General features: G+C 40.4%; 1 protein-coding gene across 2 annotated transcripts in view; it reads left to right on the top strand.

Annotated features, from left to right (window-relative positions):
- Positions 1–25,884, top strand: part of CCDC148 (coiled-coil domain containing 148) — a gene marked incomplete at both ends in the record, with an annotated part of 183,164 nt that overhangs the window by 94,726 nt on the left and 62,554 nt on the right. For both annotated transcript variants that reach the window (XM_080927016.1, XM_080927015.1), the window contains one exon: positions 20,125–20,243. In XM_080927016.1, the coding sequence (XP_080783142.1) occupies positions 20,125–20,243 (119 nt within the window). The remainder of the gene's footprint in view (positions 1–20,124; positions 20,244–25,884) is intronic.

The following is a 25,884-nucleotide window of genomic DNA, read 5'->3' as shown; positions in this document are numbered from 1 at the left end:
TATTTGCAGATGACATGTTAATATACTTAAATGTGCCCAAAAATTCCACCAGAGAACTCCTACAGCTGAAAAACAACTTCAGCAAAGTGGCTGGGTATAAAATTAACTTGAACAAATCAGTAGCTTTCCTCTACTCAAAGGACAAACAGGCTGAGAAAGAAATTAGAGAGTCGGCACCCATCATAATAGCCAGAAAGAATATAAAATATCTTGGGGTGACTCTAACCAAGCAAGTGAAGGATCTGTATGACAAGAACTTCAAGACTCTGAAGAAGGAAATTTAAAAAGACCTCAGAAGGTGGAAAGACCTCCCATGCTCATGGATTGAAAAGATCAACATAATAAAAATGGTCATTTTGCCTAAGGCAATCTACAGATTCAATGCAACCCCATCAAAATTCCAACTCAATTCTTAATAAAGTTGAAAAGAGCAATTTGCAAATTAATTTGGAATAACAAAAAAAAAAAAAAATCCAGGATAACAAAAACTATTCTCAACAACAACAACAACAAAAACTGCCAGGGGAATCACCATGCCTGACCTCAAGCTGCATTACAGGTCAATTGTGATAAAACTTGCATGGTATTGGTACATAGACCAGAGCAGGTAGATCAATGGAATAAAATCAAAGACCCAGAAAAGAACCCACACACCTATGGTCCCTTGATCTTTGACAAAGGAGCTAAAAGCATTCAATGAAAAAAGGACAGCCTCTTCAACAAATGGAGCTGGTTCAACTGGCAGTCAGCATGCAGAAGGATGCAAATCGATCCCTTTTTATCTCCTTGTACAAAGCTCAAGTCCAAGTGGATCAAAGACCTCACATAAAATCAGGTACACTTAAACTAACAGAACAGAAAGTGCGGAAGAGCTTAGAACACATAGGCACAGAGAAAAATTTCCTGAACAGTGGCTTATGCTCTAAGATCAAGAATCGACAAATAGAACTTTATGAAATTACAAAGCTTCTGTTAGGCAACAGACACTGTCAGAAGGACAAAACAGCAAGCAACAGATTGGAAATTTTTTTTTACCAGTCCAACTTTTGATAGAAGGCTAGTATCCAATATATACAAAGAACTCAAGTTATACTCTAGAGAATCAAATAAGCCTATTAAAAATGGGGCACAGAGCTAAGCAAAGAATTCTCAACTGAGGAATATCGAATGTCTGAGAATCACCTAAAGAAATGCTCAACATCCCTAGCCATCAGGGAAATGCAAATCAAAACAACCCTGAGATGCCAGCTTACACCAGTCACAAAAGAACTCTCATGGTATGTACTCACTGATAAGTGGATACTAGCCCCTAAAGCTCGAAATACCCAAGAAAAAATTCACAGAACTTATGAAGCTCAAAGAGAAGGAAGACCAGAAGATGGACGCCTTGGTCCTTCTTAGAAGGGAGAACAAACCACTCATGAGAGGTAATAAAGGAACAAATAGAGGAGCAGGAATGGAGAAGAGATTATCCAGAATCTGCCTTACCTGGGGATCCACCCCATATGCACCCAATAAACCCATGCACTATTGCTGATGCTAAGTAGTGCTTCCTGGCAGGAACCTGCTGTGGATGCCTTCTTATAGGCTCTGCAGAGCCATACTGATACAGAGGAGGATGCTTGCAGCTAACCATCAGACTGAACACAAGTACCTCAATGAAGGAGCTAGAGAAAGGACTGAAGGAGCTGAAAGGGTCTGCAACTCCGTGGGAAAAAATAAAATTATCAACTACCAAAACCCAACACAGCTCCCAGGGACTAAAACACTACACAGTGAGTTCTTATGGAGAGACTCAGGAGCCCAGGTACATATGCAGCAGAAGATAGTATTTTCTGGTGTCAGTGTGAAAAGAGGCCTTTGGTCCAGTGAAGGCTCATTTTTCCCAGTGTAGGGAGGGGAATTCCAAGGCACTGAGATGGGAGAGGGTAGTTGGGACAGGGAGCACTTTCATGGAGGCAATGTGAGGGGGGATGGGATTGTGAGAAGGGGATAACATCTGAAATGTAAATGCAGAGAATATCCAGTAAAATTAAAATAAAGAAAAGCAAACGAATAAAATAAAGAAAAAAGAAAAGAATTCTGTTTTGCCTAAACCTTAGATTTTAGCATTGGAACTTCAAAAGCAGAGAGCTCAAGTACACGGTGCAGGACTTCTGCATTACAAAATTCTGAGCTAAAAAATGCTGTAAAATCTTGTTTGTACTGGCAAATCTTAGTTAATTTTTGTACAGTAATTGAAAAAAAATTACTAAACTGGGTTCTGGAATACCAAGTATGTAGAGGTTGGTTTAGATTTAGAAGAAAAAGCCAGAAGAATTTTGAGGATATCACTTTTGAGGTTGATTAATTAAAAACAAAAACAAAAAACAATAACAAAAAAAAACCTAAATTACCTTCAACAAATGACTAATATAAATAGCAGATGTTAAAGATATGGCTGATGAGGACTCTAACAAAAGTGATCAGTAGTAGAAACAAGAGAAAGTTGGGACATTAAAGCCTCGTTAAAAGAAAAGAAGGAGGTGGGCTTGTGGTCATTAAAGCTGGGTACAAAAGAAGTTCCAGAAAAATAAGCTTCATTAGGAAGAGATTGACTTTGCAAAGCTGTTCAACAAAAAGCATGCAGACTTGATGATTAGGAAAATTCTCAACCAGCTTAGAGATTCTCCTTTGTAACAAGAGTCTTATTGGATAGCACAGATAAGGGGCTAGATGTATGATTTTATATTTCTTTACTGAAGACTTTAAAAGATCAAAAGGTTAACACATTCAGTTATATAAAAGATCCTCTCAATTTGAAGGTCTTTCTCTTGGATCCTTTGAAATGAGAAGGACTTTGACGTTTAAAGCTGACTCTCAGACACCTCCACAGATGAGAAGATTGCAATTATCTGTAAAGACTGTGTGGCTTTTGTCTAATACGCGGAAATCCTATAAAACACATAGTGTCTGGAGACAACATCTGAAACAGGGCAGCATGAAAAGAAGTTACCATCTTCCCAGAATTCTCCTGGTGAGAAGTAGGATGGCAAAGAGTCTCAGCTGACAGCCTCTGCTACCAATCATAAAAAGGGGGTGGAGATGAGCCAGAGAGTGGAATCCTGAGTCTGGGTGGCTGACTTCAACAGCCTAGGTATTAGAGGTTGGGGTTGGCGACTAGAAACAGAGGCTTCCATCTGGCCTCAGGAGGAGCTAAGATTACCTGTATCTGCTCTGTATGAGGATAAAGTGAACACTGCAGACAGAGAAGGAGAGAGCGCTTCCTGAAAACAGGTGGTCTCATGTCTTTCTTTTGACCTTGAATCATTTCGGGGGATGGGGAATGGGTTCCTGCTACCTGAGAACTGGAAGATAAACATTCTCTAACAAGACTTTGTTTAGTTTTAATATTACAAGGCAGGCCCATGGCCCTGAAATAGATTTTAACTAAGGAGAAGGAGCAGGTCCAAAGATATTTCTATTTTTCTTCATATGTTAGCTATAATTATATGGTACACTGGCAATCTCATTGAGAAAAGAACCCAAACACATATACAGATACAACAATACTGAAGTTGATCTAAAGGGATTCAGTTCCAAATGAAGACTGAGATGAGCCATTGTGGAAAGAAATCAACAAATGGCAAACTGGGTAGCGAATGTGGGAGACCTCAAACTCAGTGAGCCCACTAGAATGGGGCATGGCTCCAGGTGCACTGAACACATGGGCTTTTTTTTTTTCTTGCTCGAGCTAGTCAGAGTTCAGAGCTGTCACTTGCTGATTGTATGAACATGGGGGAAATTATTTAAATCCTGAGTTTCAGTGTTTGTATGTATGGATTTGTATAATATTCAGAGGGTTGAGGCAAAACGTGAGAAACAGATAGCACATGCCTGGAACCCAGAAAGAGCTCTACAAATAGTACAGTCATTACTGATATTAATATTGTTGTAGTGAAGTGGTAAAGCAGAAGGGAGCTGGAATCAAATCAGACATTTGAAATAGAGATCAGCTAAAGTTAATTATAACTAGAGGCAACAGAATTAAACCAGCTTCAGAAACCAGTCATGGGCACAAACCTTTTTATCTTTGCCTGCGGTTGTCCTTAGCTGATGAGAGAATACCCTCAAAGGGACATTACTTGGTCAACAGTGGTGGCCACATAGCTGGTTTTTAGTGCCAGTGCGTTGGAACATTCTGATCAGAACATAGAGCATGCAACTAGCTGTAGTGATTCACTCTAGACCACGGGGCCATTGACTCCAGCGCAATAAACTGCAAAATGCAGACTCATTAGCACATAGTTGAAAAAGATAAAATGGGCAACATTTCTCATATGCTTTATGACTTGCTGACTTCATTGTAAATTACACAGATAAGCCTTCTGCTGTGTGCTCTGTTTCGAAATCTCAAGGTCTCCTTTAAGGAAGTAATGTGTTTCAAAGCAGTACATTTACTTGTTCTTCAGGCACTGACTCTACCATCCTCCTTCATGTCTAGTGTGTTGGGCTGCCTTTGCCTCTCTACCCATCTGCTTTACCAACAGGGTAGTGCTATGGGCTCTTAGTAAGACAGGCTGACCGAGAGTGACTATATCCTCAAAGGTCCACATGGGATGACTCTCCATCCATTCACTCAACGTGTTCCAGGAACCTTTCAGTGTTGTATATCTAAGACCCCAGCCCTCCACTGTATAAATTCCATGTCCTTGTAAGAAGACACTCCAAAATAAATAGTTTCTCTTCTGGTAGTTTCTGTTTTTAAAAGATGTATTTGCCCATGCTGCAACAAAGAAAGTATACATTTTTCCCCCCTATCTCATTCGAAAACCCTTAGTAATAAGACAGGGAGATTTGAGTTTCAAAGTTTATCAGGACAACAAAAGTGCTAATCAAGGAAAAACAAAAACTAGAAAATAAAGTGAATTATATTGTGCTTGAAATTGAGTTGAGTATCACCACATATAACAAATTAAACATTTTCTTATTTATACATATATGCTCATACATACACATGTCCATATACATATACTTCTCATCTAATTTTAAAATTTAATTCTCCACTTCATGGAGTACTAATGATTCTCTTAGCTCAGGACAGTAAGGAGGTCCATTTCTTCTTACCAAATGCCCCCACTACCTTCTCTCTCATTTCTTGGGGTTGCACCATCAAGTCATACCATGGGTATCTGCCCCTCCCTACTCTGGCCTCTGCTGCTTCTTAGTGTGAATGCTCCCATGTTTGTGGCATTATTAGTTTAGCTACGGCTGATCAGAGTCATAGGCCTTGAAATACACTTTTTGTCCTGGCTGACTGCAGTGGGGCTCAGCAACCCTCTTCCTATTAATCTTCCTCCTTTACTTTAGGCCCTTAATTGCTACTGCATGCATTCGTGCACCACAGGAACTGCAGGATATGGAAGTGTCCTCTGCAATTTCCTTCAAATGTCTGTGACTGATTGCCTCTCAACCCCTTGAAGTGCCCCGATGTCGAGGAAGGAGAATAATGACAATTACAAGGCTGTAAGGAGTGGGAAAAAGAACCTTTTGAAATCATAGTGGTGCTTGGAAAACAGATTCTCAGAGATGGTACCTACCAGTCCTGGCCAGAGTCCTCTGATTCTTCTGCATTCTTTCCTACTACGACAGACACTCCTCCACAGCCTGTCTAATGGCGAGGCCAAGGATACCTTTGAGAAGGGAAGGAAAGCTACTGAATCTCAGTTACAATCAAATGATATAAAATGAAAATTCTGCCAATTTATGTAGTATTTCACCCATGCTAACGGAGACACTGACACAGAGAACTAATGTGACACTTGGCAATATGGTGACTTTAAGTGTTAAAACTGGCTTTCAGCACCTTTGTGTTTTCAGAAAATAGAGAAGGTAAGATGAGAATAGTTGGAGACTTTGGGGGCCTTGGGAACATGTCTTTGATTCACTGTAAACACAAAACTTGACCTGCACTTTAACATTCACTCACTTGTATCTCTTGCAACATGAGAGATTCTTTGCAAATAAACCATCTGCATTAATTCTGAGTCCCTATAGAGTTGAGGACTAGCCTCCAGAACTGTTTTTCTTGGCTGGTCTCTGGCCCTCTCAGCTGATAACTCCTAGGTGTGGAGTTTTGCACAGTTTGACGGGGGTGGGGGGTGGGAGGGCTATTGTTTTTGTTTATGTGTTTGAGAGAGTGAGATCGAGAGAAGAGAGAGAGAGAGAGAGAGAGAGAGAGAGAGAGAGAGAGAGAGAGAGAGAGAGAGAGAGAGAGAGAGTCACCTATGTGTGAGTGCCCATGGAAGGCTGAAGAGAGCAGCAGATTCCTTAGAGCTAGAGTTACAAGAGGTTGTGAACTGCTTTACACGGGTGCTGGGAACTGAACTGGAAACTGTTCTTATGTAAGAACAGGATGTGAGCTTAACCACTGAGCCCCTTCTCTAGGCCCTTTTGTTATTCATTTTAATTTTCCAATTTGATGAAGCATCTCAAATATCAGAGTTAAAGTAACATACTGGATAAGTTGTCGTTTTCAAAAACCTACTTTAGGGTACTTACATGCTTCAAGTTTCTTTTTACCTCACAGACCAGAGTTAGGGGGAAAGGGTTAATGAAAAGGGGGTTGTGAAGCTGTTTAGAAGTAGTTCCTTGGGGCAATCCCAGTCTTCCTTGTCAGGATAGCAGCATACCAGTTCAATAACAAATAAGCCCCGGCAGCTCAATCCAAGAGAAACACCAGGACTCCATCAAATCGGCAAGAGCCAGCAAAGCGGCCAAAACCACCTGGAATACCAGGAGAAGTTCTTTGGCACATTTCTCTCTACAAAGTGAAGGCCAGTGAAGACCAGCAAAGCATTTCAGGATGTAGCAATGCAAGAGCCTCCTCTCACGTTTGTGGGATTCCATTAATAGTCTTTCTAGCCATCTTGTGCCCTCTCAAAGTGTCTGTTTTCAGGAGAACACCACATATCCTGACACAAGACAGATTCCAGAAAAACATCACGTGATACAACTGAGCTGTTAAAGAAACCAGAAATTTCCACTTCAATTTAACAATGGTTAGATAAGTAGAAGACAGTAAATATTTTATGCAGAAAGAACTCGAAATTAAACTGGGATTGCAATTTTCTCTTATGAAAATTTAATATTAATCCTCCAAATAATATTTTATGGGTAAAGAAGTTAATGTCGAGCAGGAGGTTTAATTAAGCAAAAGAAATAAATCAAGAATCACATAATTTAAAAATGTTCCCGGTGTTCTTTGGCTTGTCATTAAAATTTAGAAATGAAGATAAGTAAGCTTATTAAATGAACCCATCCCACCCTGTTTACACAAGACTAAACAAGTCAAAATTAGTTCTCAGTATAAGCCTACAAGTGACAGGCAATGTGGGGCGATAGCCAGAGATGGCCAATGGAGAGCCTACTTGCTCATTTTCAACCATCTTTTTGAAAATGACAACTTCAGGATTTTGTAGATGGCTCAATGTGTCAAGGTGCTTGTTTTATACTTGTTTAAACTGACCTGAGTTTGAATTTCTAGCTCTCACATAAGAACATGTCTATGTGTTTCTGTAACCAGCAGACATTTGCAGCAGATACCCTCATGCTGGACTTGAGAACAGTTGTGAGCCAACTGATGTGGGTGCTGAAAACTAAACTTACATGGTCTTAGCCACTGAGCCTTCTCTATAGGCCCTACAGCTTCTTTCTCAGAAGAATAAAATGTGATGGGACCTTCTCATCTTTTGTAAGGATATAATTTTAAGAAAGAGTCAGATGAAATAAAGTGCTAAGATGACCAAGAGCCAGATGTATTTTTTTTCCACATGATTTCCCAGTTGGCAACTTCAGTAGGAGAAACTAAGAATTAACTCTAAGTGCCATGTTTGGCTGTATTTTCTGCCAAGACTATCTGCCTGGATTATCCATAGTGATCCGATATAATTAATGAACATTTATGTGGTGTTTAAAGCATTCTAGGCAGTACCTGTGTTCACTTACCTTTCTTAATAACTCCGAGGGATGGATAACAATGTGGTCCTCATACCTGAAGAAGTTGAGATGTAAACAGATTATAGCAGTGAAGTATTTGACTCTAGATGAGCAGATCCTAGTTTATTCTTTAACTGCTACTGTAATGTTTGTGCTGTTCTCATGAATGTTCTTGGTTATTAATTTTGAGATGAATCCATTTTAGGAAACCTCACTTTCAAGAAGTCTCAGTATCAAAGTCTTGAACTTGAGGTTATTTCACCTTATTCCTACCATTGCTCATGCAGATCTGTCTAGCAAATAGGAAATCGATGATATGAAATTATAGTAGTGCCCATTAGCTAAAGTAGAATTGCTTTTATGTTCTAAAAGTGCCCACAGCTGACAGTGTCTGTTTCCATATTCTTAATAGTTATGATTTCCTCTGAGCTAATGACACACGGTAATTAAATGCTCCCTAAGACATAGAGACAATCGTGATAAGATTGTCACCATTTTGATTTCCTTGTGGCATCATTGTTGAGGGGATTAAGGAAAATAAAGACAATGGGGTGACTGCATTTTTCTTTTTAACATATTGACATTATTTTTACAAGGGAGTTTCTACAGGTTTCCAAGATCAAATCTACCAACCCGTTGTCTAAATAACCATGACCCTGACATTGGATCTCTTTGCCTTTCCTACTCAAGATTGTACCAGTCTTTGTCCCACCATCCTTCACCTTCAAGATCTTTTCAAAGCACATGCCACAATGTCTTCCATCTAATAGGTACTCTTCCTGATCCCACCCTCTTCAGATAATACCATCATTCCAGAGCCTGAACTCGCTTTTTCCCTCTCCAATTCTTTTTACATTTTATCTTAATTTTCTTCAACACATAAAAAAAACCATATATTTATATTAGATTATGTAATACTTTGTTATGTATGTATATTTTTAGTGCTTAAGAAGTGCAAATATATATTAAATATATATTTGCTTGTAATTATCATATATATGTAATCAATTATATATATATGTATCTTGTAATCATTACTTTTTTATACTAAAGAATTAAAAAAATTTTAAGACACTTTAAAAGTACACAGTAAATCAATATTATCTGCAGTCAACCCTACTGTGTGACAGTACAGCAGAATTTCTTATTCCTCCCTAGCTATGATCTCACACGCACTGTTTACTCTTTCCCTGTCCCGTGCAATCCAGCCTGTAGGAACCACTGTTTTCCCTCAACTCCTTATGAGATCAGCATCTTTGGTGTGCACATGGTGGACTCATATGCTGCTTGACTTTCTGGCCCATTTCATTTAATGATGACCTATAGTACCACCCATGTTCTCACAACTGACTTGAGTTCAACTCTTACAACTAACTTGCATTCTTCTCATCTGTTCATGAGTTGATGGGCACTTGGGCCATTCCCATTTCTTCACTGATGTCAGCGACGCTTCAGTAAGCATGTAGGTGCAGATGTCTCTTCAGCGTACTACTTTACTTTTCTTTGGCTACATCACTAGTATTAGGGTTGATGGATTGTGGGTGGTTCTTTGTTACTGTTCTCCAAACTTCATCTCCTCACCGGCTGTGCACATGCTTAGTGTTTTGTAGTCCTCTCAAGCACCTGTTCCCTTTTTCCCTGTTCACAGCTGTCCTTTCAACCGAGGTGGAGTGTGAAGTGACTGTGATTGGCATTTCCCTGATGATTAGCAATGTGGAACTATTTCTTCTTTACCTCTCTTCTCTGGAACCAGTGCATCCTCCAACTACAACAACACTGCACCTGCCAATGTTGTCCTTGTCCTCCATGTCCCACTGACTAACCTAAGTGGTCAGTTCCTAGTTCTCATCTTTATGGAATTAGGATCGAACTGACCAGAGCCTTGTCTTTGGAAAATGATTTGATTTACTTCTAGGAAGCCATTCTACCACAGGGCCTCTCTTCTCATTAAACTTGCCTGGGTCTTCCTTATTCTTCTAGCTCTTAGACTTTGGAGTATGTTGGGGGCTAAGTGTTCTAAGTATGCAAATTATTTAGATTATCTCAACTAACTTCCTAACAGTATAACTTCACATCATTTATATGCTGAGGAGTACCAATTAATATTCCTATGGAAGTCTACACAGACATACCCAACTATTTCAAATCTATATGCCAAAGCTGTGCCTAGGTTTCTTCTCCCAGACACACAATGCCCTCACTTCCCTGTTCTCAATGCAGATGGAATATGCTGTCTCAGTGCTCAGGCCAAGAGTCTTTGAGTCACTATTGATTCATATAATTTCCTTTATTACATTTACCTTCTGACATGGACAGAAGCTCTACCTATCTAATACAATTAGAAGCATTGCATCAGCTTCCTGGTCTTCTAATTCTTCCCTCTTCTCCTCCCATTTCAGTGTTGTACTTCCATGTTCTTTATTCAAAGCAGCCACGATGATCTTTGTGCACTCACAGGAGATTATATTACTCCTCTGGCAACAAATGAACAAATGGATTTCACCCATTACAAATAAAATCCAAAGTCCACCAGCCTCTAAGGCCCTGCCTACCTGTACTGTACCAATCATGTTGGATTTCATCTCATTCCTTTCTACCTGCCTCTGCTCCAGCTATGACTCCAGCCTCCTCTTTCATGAGCAACCTAGCACTGTCTCCCAACCTTCTGCACCTAAAACCATGTAGTTTGATGTCTATATGCAGGTGAGGGATAGCACTAGTTAGGTCAAGGTGATACATGATTGGATGGGTAGAAAGTTGGGTGGGGACAAAGTTTTTGATAAGGTGGAACAGAAAGGAAGGAGGAGATTCAAGATAGAGACAGCAGAGGAGGATGGTTCAGATCAAAATGAACTAGATCAGTTTTATCTTGTCTAGGTGGGTGGTTTATATCTTTATTAATTGGCAGTGAATTTATTGTTTGGGTGAATTGTGGATTGAGAATTTAACGTATAAATCTGTTTGATAAGTTATTGATTGTTGAGTCATGTTTTTACTGGGCTGTGGAGAACAGTGTGTAAAAGAAATGGCTGAGAGGCAGCTGGAGCCTGCAGATCTGGCTCTGTTGCCCGCATGAGGTGAGAACACGCGGGCCCATAGAATGAGTTGTGTGGGTGCCAGGCTTGGTATCTAACCACCTAGAGGACCGTGTGAGACCGTTGCCTGGCTTCATACTGGAGCTGCTCCCGCAGAGAGACCTAGAATCGGTAGCAACAAAACCATCCTCCTCATCCAGGATGTCTGCACAACCCTCTTCTCAGTTCATTGAAAGGTCCACACAAATGTTTTGCTAGTGGGAGCATCCTTGATGACCCCCTTTTTTTCTATTGTCATCTATCATCCTGCCCTAGATTTCCCTCAGCATTTATCACCCCGGCATTTGTGTTTGTGTGTGTATACATATATTATATATACGTATACTTTCTAAATATAACATTCACTTTTTCTTGAATGCACACTCACAAGAAAAGAGAATTTACATTTTGGAGGGGGTTGGGTTTTTTTTTTCATTTCTTTATGCCCAGTGCTTGGTGCCAGGCACCCACAGAGTATTGGTTGAGTTTGTGTGTTTGCTGCACACACTGTATACAACCACTTAGCTGTACACAGCACATGCCTTAATGTTGAAATGGAAAGGAAGACCTGTCAGGCCCTGGGGGCCGCAATACAATGGATGACCTTGGACATGTTATGCAGGCTATGTGGGATTTTTTCCACTCATCTGTAAAATGAAGTGTTTGGATTAAATGTTCACAGGAATTACCTGAGCTCTAAGTTCTAAGAAGTCATGATTGAATGACTCCCGAGGCCTGATTACTTTTACTCTCCCTGACACTTCACGTCTTGAAATACAACATCCTTAGAAGATAAACTCCCTCCCTAATGAATAGTGAAAAGAGAGAAATTAAACAGGATTATGGGCAAATTTATTTCCGCAATGTCAACATAAGACACCATCATTATGTAACATCGCCCGTCCTGAAAAACAGACGTTTCTCCTAAAGAAGCCATGACAGTTATTTTTAAATCCACCTGGCATTTCAGTTAAGAATGAGATAACTAATGTGTTTACTCCAGAACATTTTCTTGGCTCATCCTATTATATGGACATAGGATATATCACAACAGAAAGCAGGTTATTGCCAATTTGCATGAGTGGGAAGCTCTGCTGTGCAGGAGTGCGCAATACAAGCGGCCAAAGCAATCTCTGTCTAAGACGTTACTTTGTTATGAATATAGGTATCACTTACTTCTGAACACTTATAATCAGAGAAACTAGCACTGCTGCGTGGGATGTCTCCCTCCTCAGTAGTTTCCACCTTTGATTCAGTGTGACTCTTTGGTTTTTCCCGTGTGTCTTCCTTGGCCTCTGGCTTCTGGATGGGTTTAGGAAAAAGCACAAGATGGGAGACTGGGATGAAGCAGGATTGTGAGGGTCCCCAGCTCCTTGCCCTGTTGGGTTGCCCTTGACTATCATTCTTCCTACCAAAGGTCTCCTGCCTGCCGCCCCTCCCCCATGCTTCTGCTGCCCCTCCCCTCGGGCTATCTCTGGTCAGCTCAATGCTGCCCAACTCCTCACTGCCTGAATTTTAGCTCTCCTTTCAATTTTCAGTACATCTCTTCAGTTTATTCTAATTTTTATTTGTGCCTGTTTATTAGTGAGAATAACTGATATAAAAAATTAGCAAGAGAATAGGAGACAAGAAGTTACAGGGATAGCCACACAGTTATGCCAGCAACCTAAAAGAGGAGAGAGATTTTGTGATTTAGTCCAGTTTAAGAAGAACATTGACTCCCCATTTGCTGCTGATGGACATCAGTCCAGTATCTCGGGAGCATGGAGCATGGAATGAAGGGATACAAGAGGATACTTTGCCCCTTGGGTGCCCTTTCTAAATCTGTACTTTCTTTGTCTAAATTTAAAAGGCAAACTTTGGTAATTACAAAGCACTTTATGTCTGCTGTAAAAATACAGACAAGCACACAAAATACTATGAAAAACGCCCCACACCCGCATAGCTCCCAAAAGAAAGTTATTAACAATAATGGCCTTCAGCATTTTTACATTCACAAATGTATTATTTTAAATGCTATTTCCCTTACTTGTCAATATATCCTGTGTAGTTCCCTTTCTTCCTACATAGAATTGTTAATGCTTGTGTACAGTTTCATCAAATAATTCATTTGATAATCTCCCTTATCGATATCTATCTTTTTCATTCTTTTAAGACTGTCAGAAATACACACATATATAATTTTTGTCAACTTTCATGTTTGCTGGGATTTAAAAGCTTATTTCTTAGTAATTAAAGTTTCTGAGTTTTCTTATTATTAAAAATGTGTTTATTTATTTGCATATGTGTAGATATATGCACTCATCCATTCTTAGCGCACATGTGGGGGTCACATGCATTCTGTAGCACACAGGTAGAGAGGTCAGATGACAACTTGTGGGAACTGGTTTTCTTCTTCCGCCTTGTGAGGCTCAGGTCATAGAATAGATAGCAATTGCCCTTATCCACTGAGCCATCTTGCTGGGTGCTGTTTTCTTATTCAGTCTTATACTATTCTTCGGGAGAAAATTTATGATAGTTTATTTTCTTACTAGCCAGGGGTAGATTTGTCCATCAGATTTCAGCTCAGCGTGTGAAACAATCAAGTGTAGGTCAAGGGAACATATCAAAAATATGTGAAGTTTGAAATCTGGCTGAAAAAGAGATCCCTGAAGTTCAAATAACCAGGCAGTGTGATTGTAAAACTGACTTTTATTTTACGTATCAAAGATCTGACTTTGGTTTCCTGCTCTTGTAGGAAGCTTTCAAGTTTTGCAGAATGAATGCCTTGCAAATTAATTCAGAGGCCCTTTTACGATTTAAATTCTGTTTTAATAAGGTGTGTGTGTGTGTGTGTGTGTGTGTGTGTGTGTGTGTACAGGTGCCTGGGGAGTCCAGAAGAGGATGTCAGATATCTTGGAGCTGGAGTTAAAGGTTGTGAGCCACGTGACGTGAACACTGTCCTGGGATCTCTGTAAGAGCAGTAAGCACTCTTAATTGCGGGTCCATCTCTTCAACCTCAAACCAGTGTTTTTGTTTTTTTGGTCTTTTTTTTGTTTTATTTTTTAAGTTCAGAAATTTAAGTCAGTCTTGAGTCTAGTCACATAGTTTCTGCTGTAGTGCAGAGTAGAGGAGAAATAGCATTGACGGAAAGATTTTGAGACTGAGAGCGACATGGGATTTATCTCTAGCACAAAACAGCTTGATTTGGATCTCTGAAGCACCCTGACTCAGAGATATGGCAGATATGCATGCTCTTGGGATTAAATACCATGTCCCATGACATAAGTCAGTTTAATGACCGGTAGGCTGCACTATTGTCTCTTCAGGTATATTGGGATTTATGTGAGCAAAACCCAAAAAAGTATTCTCTTCAGTGCTATCTTGTCTGCATAGTTCTCAGTGCATCGGTTTATTAGATGAGTCACTTTCATTTTACTCCTGCAAGACTATACCGGATACAAAAGATGCCACTGTATAGAAATGTCTCTTGACTTCTAGAAGGTCATAAATTATGTGCCAAAGCAGAGGTGGCTGTACTATTATGGTAGTTAAATTAACAGAAAAAAAAGTAGAAAGTAAATATGTTTATTAAGATGTCCAGTTGAGCTTTTATATGTGATGTTACATTTTATATGGGGCTGCATATTGCCGGTCAAAGGTAGAAAGGATGTCTGTAAGCTGCAAAGATTGATCTAAATAAATTAGGCACCACAAGATGAAATAACTGTTTGCTTTATCTTAATGCTTTGTTGAGAAAGAAGCTGACTATTTTAACCTTTATTCATGGTATCTTCCGTATTGTGACCACCGCTGTAAAGTCATTAACGTCCTGGAGATAATAACTCGGGAACACTGCACAGAAGTCTGTTTGTTCAGATTCAATATCACACAGGTAGCTTGAAATTAGAGGCCAGCCCTTTCCTATTGTAACGCTTTCGTTCTGAGCTTCTACTTTCGGTCTGGGAGTGAGAAAGTCTCATTTCATGGTGCGTTTAATGGCTGTTTGACACTCATCTAGGTGTTTTAAGGGTAAACTTTGATGTATGCTTGGAGCACAAACATCATGCTGTCAGGTAGGGTTGTTAATAAGAAATAGATTATTTTGAAAATTGCTAAAGTATGGTAGAATATAAAAATGATTAAATGCTCTTGGAAAAATAGCATTACATTACATAAACCTATACAGAGCCTATTTTCCTTGGTTTGCTCTTGCTGGTGTGAGCCTGCTGATACGGAGAGAGACGTGGGACTATGGAAAGGAGCATCCTGCATCAGGGACAAGTCAGCATCCACATGAGGAAAGCCAGGTGGTAGGGGCTTGCCTTAGTTTGTTTGAAACATCGTGTCCAAGTAAGAGTTTGGCATTCAACTTCTCACTTACACTAACCATATGACAGCCCACTGCTGGCATGTTTTAAAGATTCCACATACGTCAAAAACTCTGTGCATTTAGATTCTCTGTCTCAACAAGTGTCTCAAAGGGCTAGTTAAGTGTCCTCAGCCAGGATTTTAATTTGACGCTTGCGGAGCCAATAATTCTCGATCCACACATTCTGCTCCTATTAATTGATGAGAAGTGAATGGAACCTTCCTTGGAGAAGTACTTAGTTCAGACTTCACCATGCTGCAAATAAAACTGCTGGCCTGGCTCCCACCCACAGCTATTATTCTTGGGCCAGAGACCAGGAGAAGGGTCCACTGATTTAACAGTGACCCTCTAAACTCGAATGTATGTCAAACACAATGTAAAGCGCTGGCAATACAGAGCTAAATAATGCAGATCTATATGGATGCTATGCCAAGAAAACAAACAATACACTAACAGGCACACCAAGCCATATCCGGAAGAAGGGGAAAGGAAGAAGGGCTGAGAAGGCCGTGCTGAAAATTAAGTTTTAAAGGAGGGCCGAGAGGGGTTTCCCAGTCAAAAAGGCAAGAGACCTCACAATCCCAGGCACACAGCAAATGCTCCCATAGTTCAGGAGAAATCCAGGGAGGTACCATGTAAATGAATCAAGAAGAGACGTATAATTAATCATAAGCAAAGGTTTTTTGCTTACGTAAGGGAATGGAGCTAGGTTTGTTCAGGTCTTGACGATATAATAAGATTCCACACTGGAGGTGAGAAGATAAGCCATTCTCCTAGGAAAAGCTGTGAAAAATGAAGATGTAAATGAGGCTGGCACCTTTTTCTACCTAGTCTTGGATATCAGACATATTTCTGCAAATAGATGCTTAATTTGGGCTTCCAGGACAGAGTTCTCTGTGGAGCAATTTACACCTCCAGATGTCTGTTTTCTCCACTTAGAGGTGTTCTGGGCATTTCGGGAGCCATGTACTCCCAATGACCTTTGGCTTGCCCTCCCTTCCCAAGCCTGTTATGAACCCACTCCTGCTTCAGTCTCACAGTTGCTAAAGCAAAATGCTAGGACTCACTGCTTGCTCTATCCCAGGCCTTTAATAGACAAAATTCCCAACAAGCTCGCTGATTCCTCTCTCAAGGCCTCACCCCTACATTGCACCCCAGGGCTTAGTCCAAGTGCTCATCTTTGCCTTCCCTTCCCACCTCATCTCCTTCCTTCTCAGCACCCCTGCTATCCGTCTCCCATGTAACCAGCAGAGCCATCCTTTTTACACCCAGAGTCTCACCTTGTCACGGCTTGATTGAAATTCCTTAGTGGCTTCCTCACTTGAGTCCTGGGCTACTTATCTAGACTCCGAGCAGCTCTCAGTTGGCCTCTTGTATTAACTTATCCACCTATTCTAGTTTGGGGTCTCCCGACTTCCGGCCCAGTTGAGGCCACTCCTGGCCAATGCTGTTGTTCCCATAGCTTTTTGTCCCCCACTGATGTCCGTCTCCTTCATGACTATTTTACTATTTCAGCTTGCCTTCTAATAAAGACACTCAAATTAGGCTGAATCTCACCCTACCTAAATATTGCTCAGGAGTTAACAGAATATGGAATGGCCTGTTCTTTCATGTATTTTTTTTTATTGTGTCTTTACTACATCCCATTGTTAGGATAATTGCTGTAAATACAATATCCCAAGTAAGCTGTACAGTCTATAGCTCCAGACATTTCCTTAATAAATATTTAATAAACAAATGAATGTTAAAGCTAATAATGTTTTAAAATATATGTATATGCTAATAGAATCAAATAGGAATACCAATTATTGATAATACAAGAATTGAGATGGTTGTTTATCTTGATCCCTTGTCATGGGTGAAGGCAAGAAGTTTGCCTGGATCATTACTGATAAATTTGGATTTCCTACATGCCTAGACTTGTTTCGCCTTTCTGGTTGCTTTCGTTTCTCTCCTGTTTAGAAGGCAGAGGTAGGAATGCTGTGAGGAAGAAAGAATATAGTGGCTGGAAAGGCTATGTAATGCAAAACATAGTCTCAGATGCTTTAGTAAAAGGAACCTTGAGCGGCATGTTGCTGCCATCTTGGTGATTTCAGAAAAGGCTTTCTTCATTTGGTTTTTAGATAGATGTGTGTTTAATTGTATTTAAGAGAAGGAAGCAGCAGAAAATGAATGGAGGGAGTGTGAAGAGATCACAGATAGAGGAATAAGGAGATTTAAGGATGGAGAACTACCCCTATGTAAGTGTCCTTTTGGGTCTCTGGACCATGAACATATGACCACTGAGGGAGGGACAGTCCTTCCTCTCCTTGGTGGGACTTTAAGGAAGGTAAGAGCTTTTGTGTCCCCTGTGAAAAATGAGGAGATAGAGGTAGGTCCTGTGCAGAACATAGGGAACATGTCTTGGAATGTTGTTGAGAAACTGGGGGCAATTGACCAGGAATTAAATTTGAAAAGATAATTGTCAATGAAGGTCTTGGAATCCATGGATTTGGTACCTGTGTTTACACAATTGTATCATTAATCAAATGGTTATGAAGTATATTCTGTCTTCTAGAAGACACTCTGAAATGCCAAGATTAGTAAATCACATGTTTTGCAATCTAATGGGACAGAGAAGAGATATGCTAATTAGCAAAGCATCGTGTTGAGAGACGAACTAAACAGTATACTGAGCCAGAAGCCAGGTGATGAATGTGGAGAGAGGCCAATTCTGGTCAAAGAGCTTATTGCTATGTAACTTAAGATTTTATGGATAGAATACTAATGATAATTAAATCCTTAAGGAGAAAATTCTTTGGAAAAGTCTTGAAAATGTAAGAATAACAGGTTGAAAGGAAGTTTAGATGTTGGCAGAGGTAGCTTGGAGGAATTTGTGACTCAGGTCTCTGAATTCTTGACCGATCTGGAGGTGGGCTGGAAGTCCACAGCCAGCATTGACAAGAACAGGTAGCAGGTGCTACATTCAGTGTGTATCTCCTTCTCCAGGAATTTCACTTAGAGAAAGGATGAGGTAGGTCCTCTGAAGCTTGAAGCTATGAGGAACCTTTTAGATCATGGCACAGAGGTTTCCTAGGGCCCAGCTCAGGCTCAACACTAGAAATGATTGCAAAGAGAGAAGGCAGGCAGAAGAGAAAAAAGAAGAGAGATGTGGAGGGAAGAAAGGAGGAAGGAAGGAAGGAAGGAAGGAAGGAAGGGAGGAAGGAAGGAAGGAAGGAAGGGGAAGATCATGTTCTTTGGTCTGCATAAGGCAACATACCAAGTAATGGCAGAGACGAGCAGGCATCAGCAGTAGGTGTTCAGAAGGGTCTCTGCTCTTCCATCCAGGCCAGTGCTAAGAGAAAGCATCAATTATAGGGCTGGGATGACCCAGGAGCTAAGAGTAAGTGTTTATTATAGGGCTGGGAGTTCTCTTTCATATATATGCCTTTTAAAGATTGGTTTTGAAGTAGCATCATTGCTGTATATATATATAAAAGACATTTATTGCCAAAAACCTGTAAGAGAATGCAGAAACGTATAAAGATGACTTATACCTCAGTGAAGATAATTTTTTAACCATGCGCACGTGCTCTCTCTCTCTCTCTCTCTGTCTCTCTGTCTCTGTCTCTGTGTGGATTCTGTCTGGTTTCTCTATGTTCTCCTTAAACTCTGGCTTTAGTCGTGTGGAGTGGGTTTCGCCTTCCACCATGCTAAGCCTTGAGTGGCTGTTCCCTTCCCAGGCTTACTGCTCCGCCTGTGGTCCAGAGGATCCCCGGCTGCCTCCTGAGCGGCTCCTAGGGATCAGAAAACATGCTGCCAGGGGCAGCCAGGAAGCCACTTAGCTTTTCCTATCTAAACTTGCAGAAGAGAAAGTGCCACACTAGGTTTGGCTAGGCAGCCCCTAGAGACTGCTGCCAGGCAGCACTGAGGAGGTGCCGCTCCGTCTTTTCCTAGCAAGACCCAGTGGAGACAGTAACATGGCAACCTAGGGTAGTGCAAAGGGCTTCGATTGCCTAAGCACACTGTGAAGCCCTGAACCAGTTCCAGCCCCCTGGAAACAACAGCTTATTTGCTTCCACTGAGAGCAGTAAAGCCAGCCCAGGAAGAACAATGCCCTCCATCTTTGTTAACCTGATAAGCATGACCTTTATTTTACCACATAGGTCGAGACTACTCTTTACCACAGCCCTGTTAATTCCTACTTTCCCTCCTTCCTCCCACCCATCTCCTGCCACTTGCCCCAGGAGCATAAAGCTTTCAAGTCCTGCTGTCCATTAGCATAAATAAACCCATGCTTTCAAGGTAAAAATAGTCTTAATGCTATATTTGCTAAAGACTGCATTACCATAAGAGGATAAAAATACTCCCCTGTAACAGGTAGGTCATATTCTTCAGAGGCAGTAACATGCTTTCATTGTGGTTTCCTGAAAGTTGATTATGTCAGCCATAGATTAGAATCAAGGTCTCAGCATACAGTACATTTCCACTTCAGAAACGGCTAAGCCAAGAGTTTTCCAGAGACTTGCACCTTTGTGTTTTAATTTATTTAGTTTTCTGTTGCCAATATTCTATAGGCAGTTCTAAAGCAAGTATGCACACGCGCGTGCACGAGCACACACACACACAAATGAAATGCCATTTCAATCTGATCTTTGCTGTATGAGCAACTGGATACTGTTATTACCTCTCCCCCACTTTATCTGTTGTTAATTGAAATTTGGTGTAACATTTATACGATAGATAAGAAAATACTGGGCTAAGAAACAACAGAAATGGCAAGAAATGGAAATGAGAGATCTCCGACGTCTGGAAGAACTGAAGAAGTTAATGGCTGAGCAGTCAGTGAAAGACAGAGAAAGGTAAGGGGTGGGGTTTAGCCTGTGGCTTTGAGCTGTGAAAGCATCATCTGCAGTGTGTCAGGATAAGCAATATCAGCGCAAGGATCTGCCACAAGTGTTACCATTCAATATTTATATCTACGAATGGAAGAATGATTTTTATAATGTCGTTTATAATGTCACTTCCATACTTAAACCTCCCCTTTTCTATGTTGTTCCTCTGATGGCCTCCCGGTTAAAGATCTCACAGGGGATCACATGGCAACTGGGTGCCCACTGTGTGCATGAAATGATACTGGTGGCCGCTGTGACTTAATATGTCCACCTGGGAGGAGGAAGCCATTATTTTAAAAAGAAAGAGTGCACTTCCTGTGATGGAGGCTGAATGGGGGGGGGGACAATCCACAATTATACAGAGCTGTGTGGATGTTCTGATGAGCCATCCTTAGAATTCCCCACAGTTACGTAGCTGAAGAGCTGAGAAGGGTGTTTGAGGTAATGAGCATGCCCTTCTTATTTTATGAATTGTACCAAGAGATTAAGACAATGCTTTTAAAGATGACTGTATCTGGGCCTAAGAGAAAACAGTAAAAAATCGTAGTAATCTGAAGAGGAAATTGTAAAATAAAAAGCTACATTCTCTAAAAGAAAAGCCCTGTTATATAAAGGGATCAAGAGCATACTAGGGAGTTGTCTGTGACTGAGGGAGTCTTTCTACAGAAGAGAGAAGTTTGAATCAGAGCCCATCTCTGCAATTGCTAATGTTCCTTCTCCCAACTGTCTACGCCCATCACACTATTTTCTGAGCATCTGAACACTTTAGAGTCGAATAAGGAAGCAAATATGGTAAAGGCTGAGCTCAAGGTCAGGAGGTCAAACAACCAAGAATAAAACGGCTAGTAAAGGCCAAGATGCAAGTGACTACCATTGGATAGGCTGTGGCTCAGAAAAAAGTAGTGGGATCCCCCGAATAACTGTGTTCCAAAGGGTAATGCAAAGACAGTGGTTAAGAGGCCAGCTGCGCCGTGTAAGCTCTCACAGGAAAAGAAAGAGAGCCACAGGAACTTGAAGGGCTGTGAAAGCAGAGCAGATGTGGAGTCCTAGCATTTGGGACAAGCCTCTAATAGAACGTCTCTCTTAGCAGGGAACTTCTCTGATTACAGAACCACTTTCAGTCTTTTGCTTCCTGTCCTAGTAATTATCAAGATTAGCTGATTCAGAGCTTCAGTTGAGAAGGAGAAAGAGAAAATCAGATTAGTGTGTATTACATAACAGGAAAAAAATAGCTGTCTTGCAGTGTAGCAAAAAAGAGCAAGGAGCAGGAGCCATAATGTAGGATTTTATTCTTGACTCAGCTTTGAATAGTGTATGACCTTGGGAACATCTGTTTTTACCTACCACAAGGCTCTGTCTTGTCCACCAGAAAACATCTAAAGGCTAAAAAGCTGGTCACTTTTAAGAGTTTGTGATATATCTTCTACTCCCTTGATAGGAAAGGGCAGATTTAAATAATTGTGAGGCCAATGTTAAATCACTGATTTTCAAATATCATGATATATCCAGGCTACAATTCTCTGAAATAAAGATTGTGATGCTATGTGGCTGGGGTTGTAGCCACTGGAAAAAGGCATCCACAGAGCTTTGGGCTCAGTCCCTAGCATCACAAACATGTGGTGGCAAATGCCTGTAATCCCAGCACTAAAGATGGAGGCAGGAGGATCAGAAGTTCAAGGTCGTCCTTAGCTACATAGCAACTTCAAGGCCACCTTGTCTCAAAGAAAGGTTATGGAGATAGAAATATAATTCTCATTTTGTGGTTTGAAATGCAGTCTTACATGTAGAAGTCTGTCACCCCAACCATGACTAAAGGCTACCACTCACCTGTAACCACTCTGGCACTAAGAGATTTGATGGGTAGTTAAAGAATTTTTCTCTAATAATACAATGCAATAACAATCGTGTTTAATATTTAGCCTAAGGCACATTTTCCAGATTGGATTAAGAAGACCTACAATATTAGCTTCCACACTTCCTTCGCGGCATACAGATGTGGCCTTGAGAGTTTGAAAACTGCTCATTTACCTTTTTCTCTCTGAATATGGAAGGCTACAATTCACAAAAATAACACATTCATCAGAAAACTGATGGGTGAAGAAAGTGAGACTTTCATCTTGGGGTTAAAATTGTTGCATTTTGAAGGTCTTTTGTGACTTGACAATAAAAAGACAATCACCTCTGCATCTCACTTTATTTAAAATAGTTTGTCAAAGTTCACACTAGCCTTCCAAATTCCTCGAGAGTGAGGGAAGACTACAGATCAGGGCTGTTGCTAATCAAGACCCGACTGTTCCTCTTACAGGTGTGTGAAGTTTGGGGAAATTAATGTCTCCGGGCGTTAGTAGGTCATGTGTACAATGAATATATAAATAGTATCCACGTCAGAGGATTAAAACTATTAAGTAGATATTGGATGTAACTCACTGCCTGGGACATGGTCAAACATTCAATATAAGTGATTTCCTTGAACTGGCTTCTTTCATGATGAGATGCTTCTAATGCAGTTGTGTTCAAACATTTACATTTTAAAATATTTTAAAAACATATAGTAATGAAGTCATTCATATAAAAATGAAACCATCTATATTAAACCAAACTGCTTCTTGATGCTTGCCCCCATGCAATGTCTTATCTGGAAATCGTTGCTATTATCAGCCATTTAACACCAGATTATCTATATGTACCTAGGCAAAAATTCAAGTGGAAGAAAAACCAAACCAACCTTTAGTGTGCTGCAAAATATAGTATCATTGTATTGGTCAGCTAGAGCTGTCATGAAGAAATGTGTTCACTTTTTCCACTGGGAGATTTGAGAATCTGGGGTTTAATCTTAGTTCTGGAGCCTAGAAACACCAAATGAGACAGAGTTCTAGTGAAGACTCCTTCCCTGGCCTTCAGAAAGCAGCTCTTTCATGGAGATTCACTTCACTGGGTTGAGAGACATATTCCCTGATGTGTTTTCCTATAAGGGTACTAATGCCCTTGTAAAAGGTTTCACCCTTTCTCTAGGTCACTGGTAATGAAGGTGTGTACATAGAAATTTGGGGCAGACACATTCAACACAACCATCTGGAAGAAAACAAAATGTATTTGTCTTACCACAGCCTGTCTGTTAACTTAGCTATTTCAGGGTTGCTGCTAGGAAAGAACACCAGTGGAACATTTAGAAAAGAATCCCTTGTCTGGCAGTGAAGTGTATGCAGCCACTGCCACAACAGGACAAACTAGAAAAAGGTTCTTCTCCTGGACCATGACACACAGCTTGGCAAACAAAGGCAAAACGAGGAGCAACCCTTAATATACTCCATGGCAATCCTCAAAGCAAAACCCTACCTAATCTTCTAAAAAAGAGAATAAGCTATTCATACCCTTTCTAAAAATTAGCAGTGTAGCCATCTGGAATTTAGAGTCATAAACATGTGAGCTAATTCTCCGACTTCCTTTTTTCCCTCTAATGTGATGGCTAACTATCTCAGAACCAATTAATACTGACTCATACTTACCCTTTGATTGAGTATGCCACTTTTATTATATATCACATATCTAATTATATTTATATGCCCATATGGACTCTTAATTAGATTAAATAAAAGTTGATCTCTATTTATACTTGTGCATGGACACCATGCTGTTCTATCAGCCTCCTGTGCTGTCTAGTAGGACAGGTATTTACCCCAAAAATAACTATTCTTATACTGTCACCTCTTTTACAAATTCTGTTGACTTTTGCATTAAAATAATGTTAAGGAAAACTGACTGCAACACACGCACAGACACAAAGACACACACAGACACACAGACACACAGACACAGACACACACAGACACACACACAGACACACACACAGACACACAGACACACAGACACAGACACACACACAGACACAGACACACACAGACACACAGACACACACAGACACACACAGACACACAGACACACACACACAGACACACACACACAGACACACACACACACACACCCAGACACACACACACACACACACTTTAATTTCCAAATCTAGAAACATGCTGCTAAAATAGCTTTCTGGTCCTTTCTTCTCTCAGGTTCTCACAGAATTTTTTTTTCCAGAAGAAGTTTGGAAATTATCTTGATTGGGATAGAAACTTATGACCAAGAAAGTAATTTCAGTTCCTTTTAAGGGAGAGAAAAAAAAGTCTTAAGATTGCAGCAGTGGGGATGCAGGGGCATGAAGCCTGGGATGCGTATGAAGTACTGAGATTAATTAACTTCGGTAATTCATGTCATTGAGGATGAAGTCAGAGAAAGATATAGGATCATGAATATAGTTAAATGTTTTTGTTGTTTTAATATCTTTTATTTATTCTTTGACCACGTCATACATCTATACAATTCGCCTTGATCATATCAACCCACAACTTCCTTTTCTCACTTCCTACTCCCCAAGACTCTATCTATCTGTGCATGTGCACATTATACCCCAATAAATGTAGTTAGTACTGCCGGCAAGACTGTTGATTCATCTGTTGGCTTGATCTTCTTTAGGTAACTAGGAGTTTTGTTTACTTGGGTTTTTCCTTTGCTTCTCGCTTTTTGTTTGTTTTGTTTCTATGTTTGCCTTTGCCCCTCGGGTTGAAAGCTTTAGTTATTTTGTTTTCAATTTCTTATTTTACAAGTAGTGTTTTGTTGTCAGTGCTCATAAGGACTGTACCATCTTTCCAGCCCCCTAAGCATTCTTTTTAAAATCATTGCTCAAAACTTAAATGTAATAGGTATCAGCTCCTAAGAGATCAGTTGTTCTCTCACTGTATCCTTGCTACCCCATTTGAAGAAAAGTGGGTCCTCAATTGTGTGATATTGATCTCCTTTTCAACATTAGGCCCCCTGATCTCAGGTAGTGGAAACTTTCTATAGTGATGGAAACCTGTCTGGAAGCCCTGAGACCAGCCTAGAACAAACAGCAACAGAATACCCTGTCTCAAGCAAGGTGAAAGGTGAGGACCTATAGTCACAGTTGCCTTCCAGTTTCCACAAGTGTACCGTGATATCCACATATCCACATCCATGTGTAGGCACGCATGCCCACATATATCTTTTTAAAAGCATCTTAAATTTTCATTGAAGAACAATGTCATTTAAGATTATGTCTTTAGAAGGAAGTATAAACTACACTGTCTATTGACTAGGAAGTGACTACCTCCAAATGGAGGGTTGGGTGCGATGACTGATATGGACTGTATTGGGGAGAGAGGGTAGTTCTTCAACTTTATCTGACTTTCAGCAGCTTAGTTCTTATCCCATTGACTGTCTATAGAGCGCTGAACGCAATAACAGGTATATAAGTTTCCAGTGCTTAGAGCTTGTTTGGTGAGTCCTCACCCTCATTTTCTGGACAAACATACATGGATTCGATATGGAATATTCCTTACTTCTTTGTCCTCAAATGGCTTTATTGAACCTGGCAGCAATGTGCACATCTGGAGTCCCCATCTCCTTCACGGCAAATTTCCGGATGTTTTTGCATGCCTGAGGGACACACTTCTTTAAGCTCACTGCATGGATACACTTGTGAGAGTCTCATTGGTGGTCTCATTTTTTTTGTTTGTTTGTTTCTCATTTTTTGGTG

The sequence above is a fragment of the Micromys minutus genome (assembly GCF_963924665.1).
Source record: "Micromys minutus genome assembly, chromosome: 13".
NCBI classification, from domain to species: Eukaryota; Metazoa; Chordata; class Mammalia; order Rodentia; family Muridae; genus Micromys; species Micromys minutus.
This window is presented reverse-complemented; position numbering and strand designations above follow the sequence as displayed.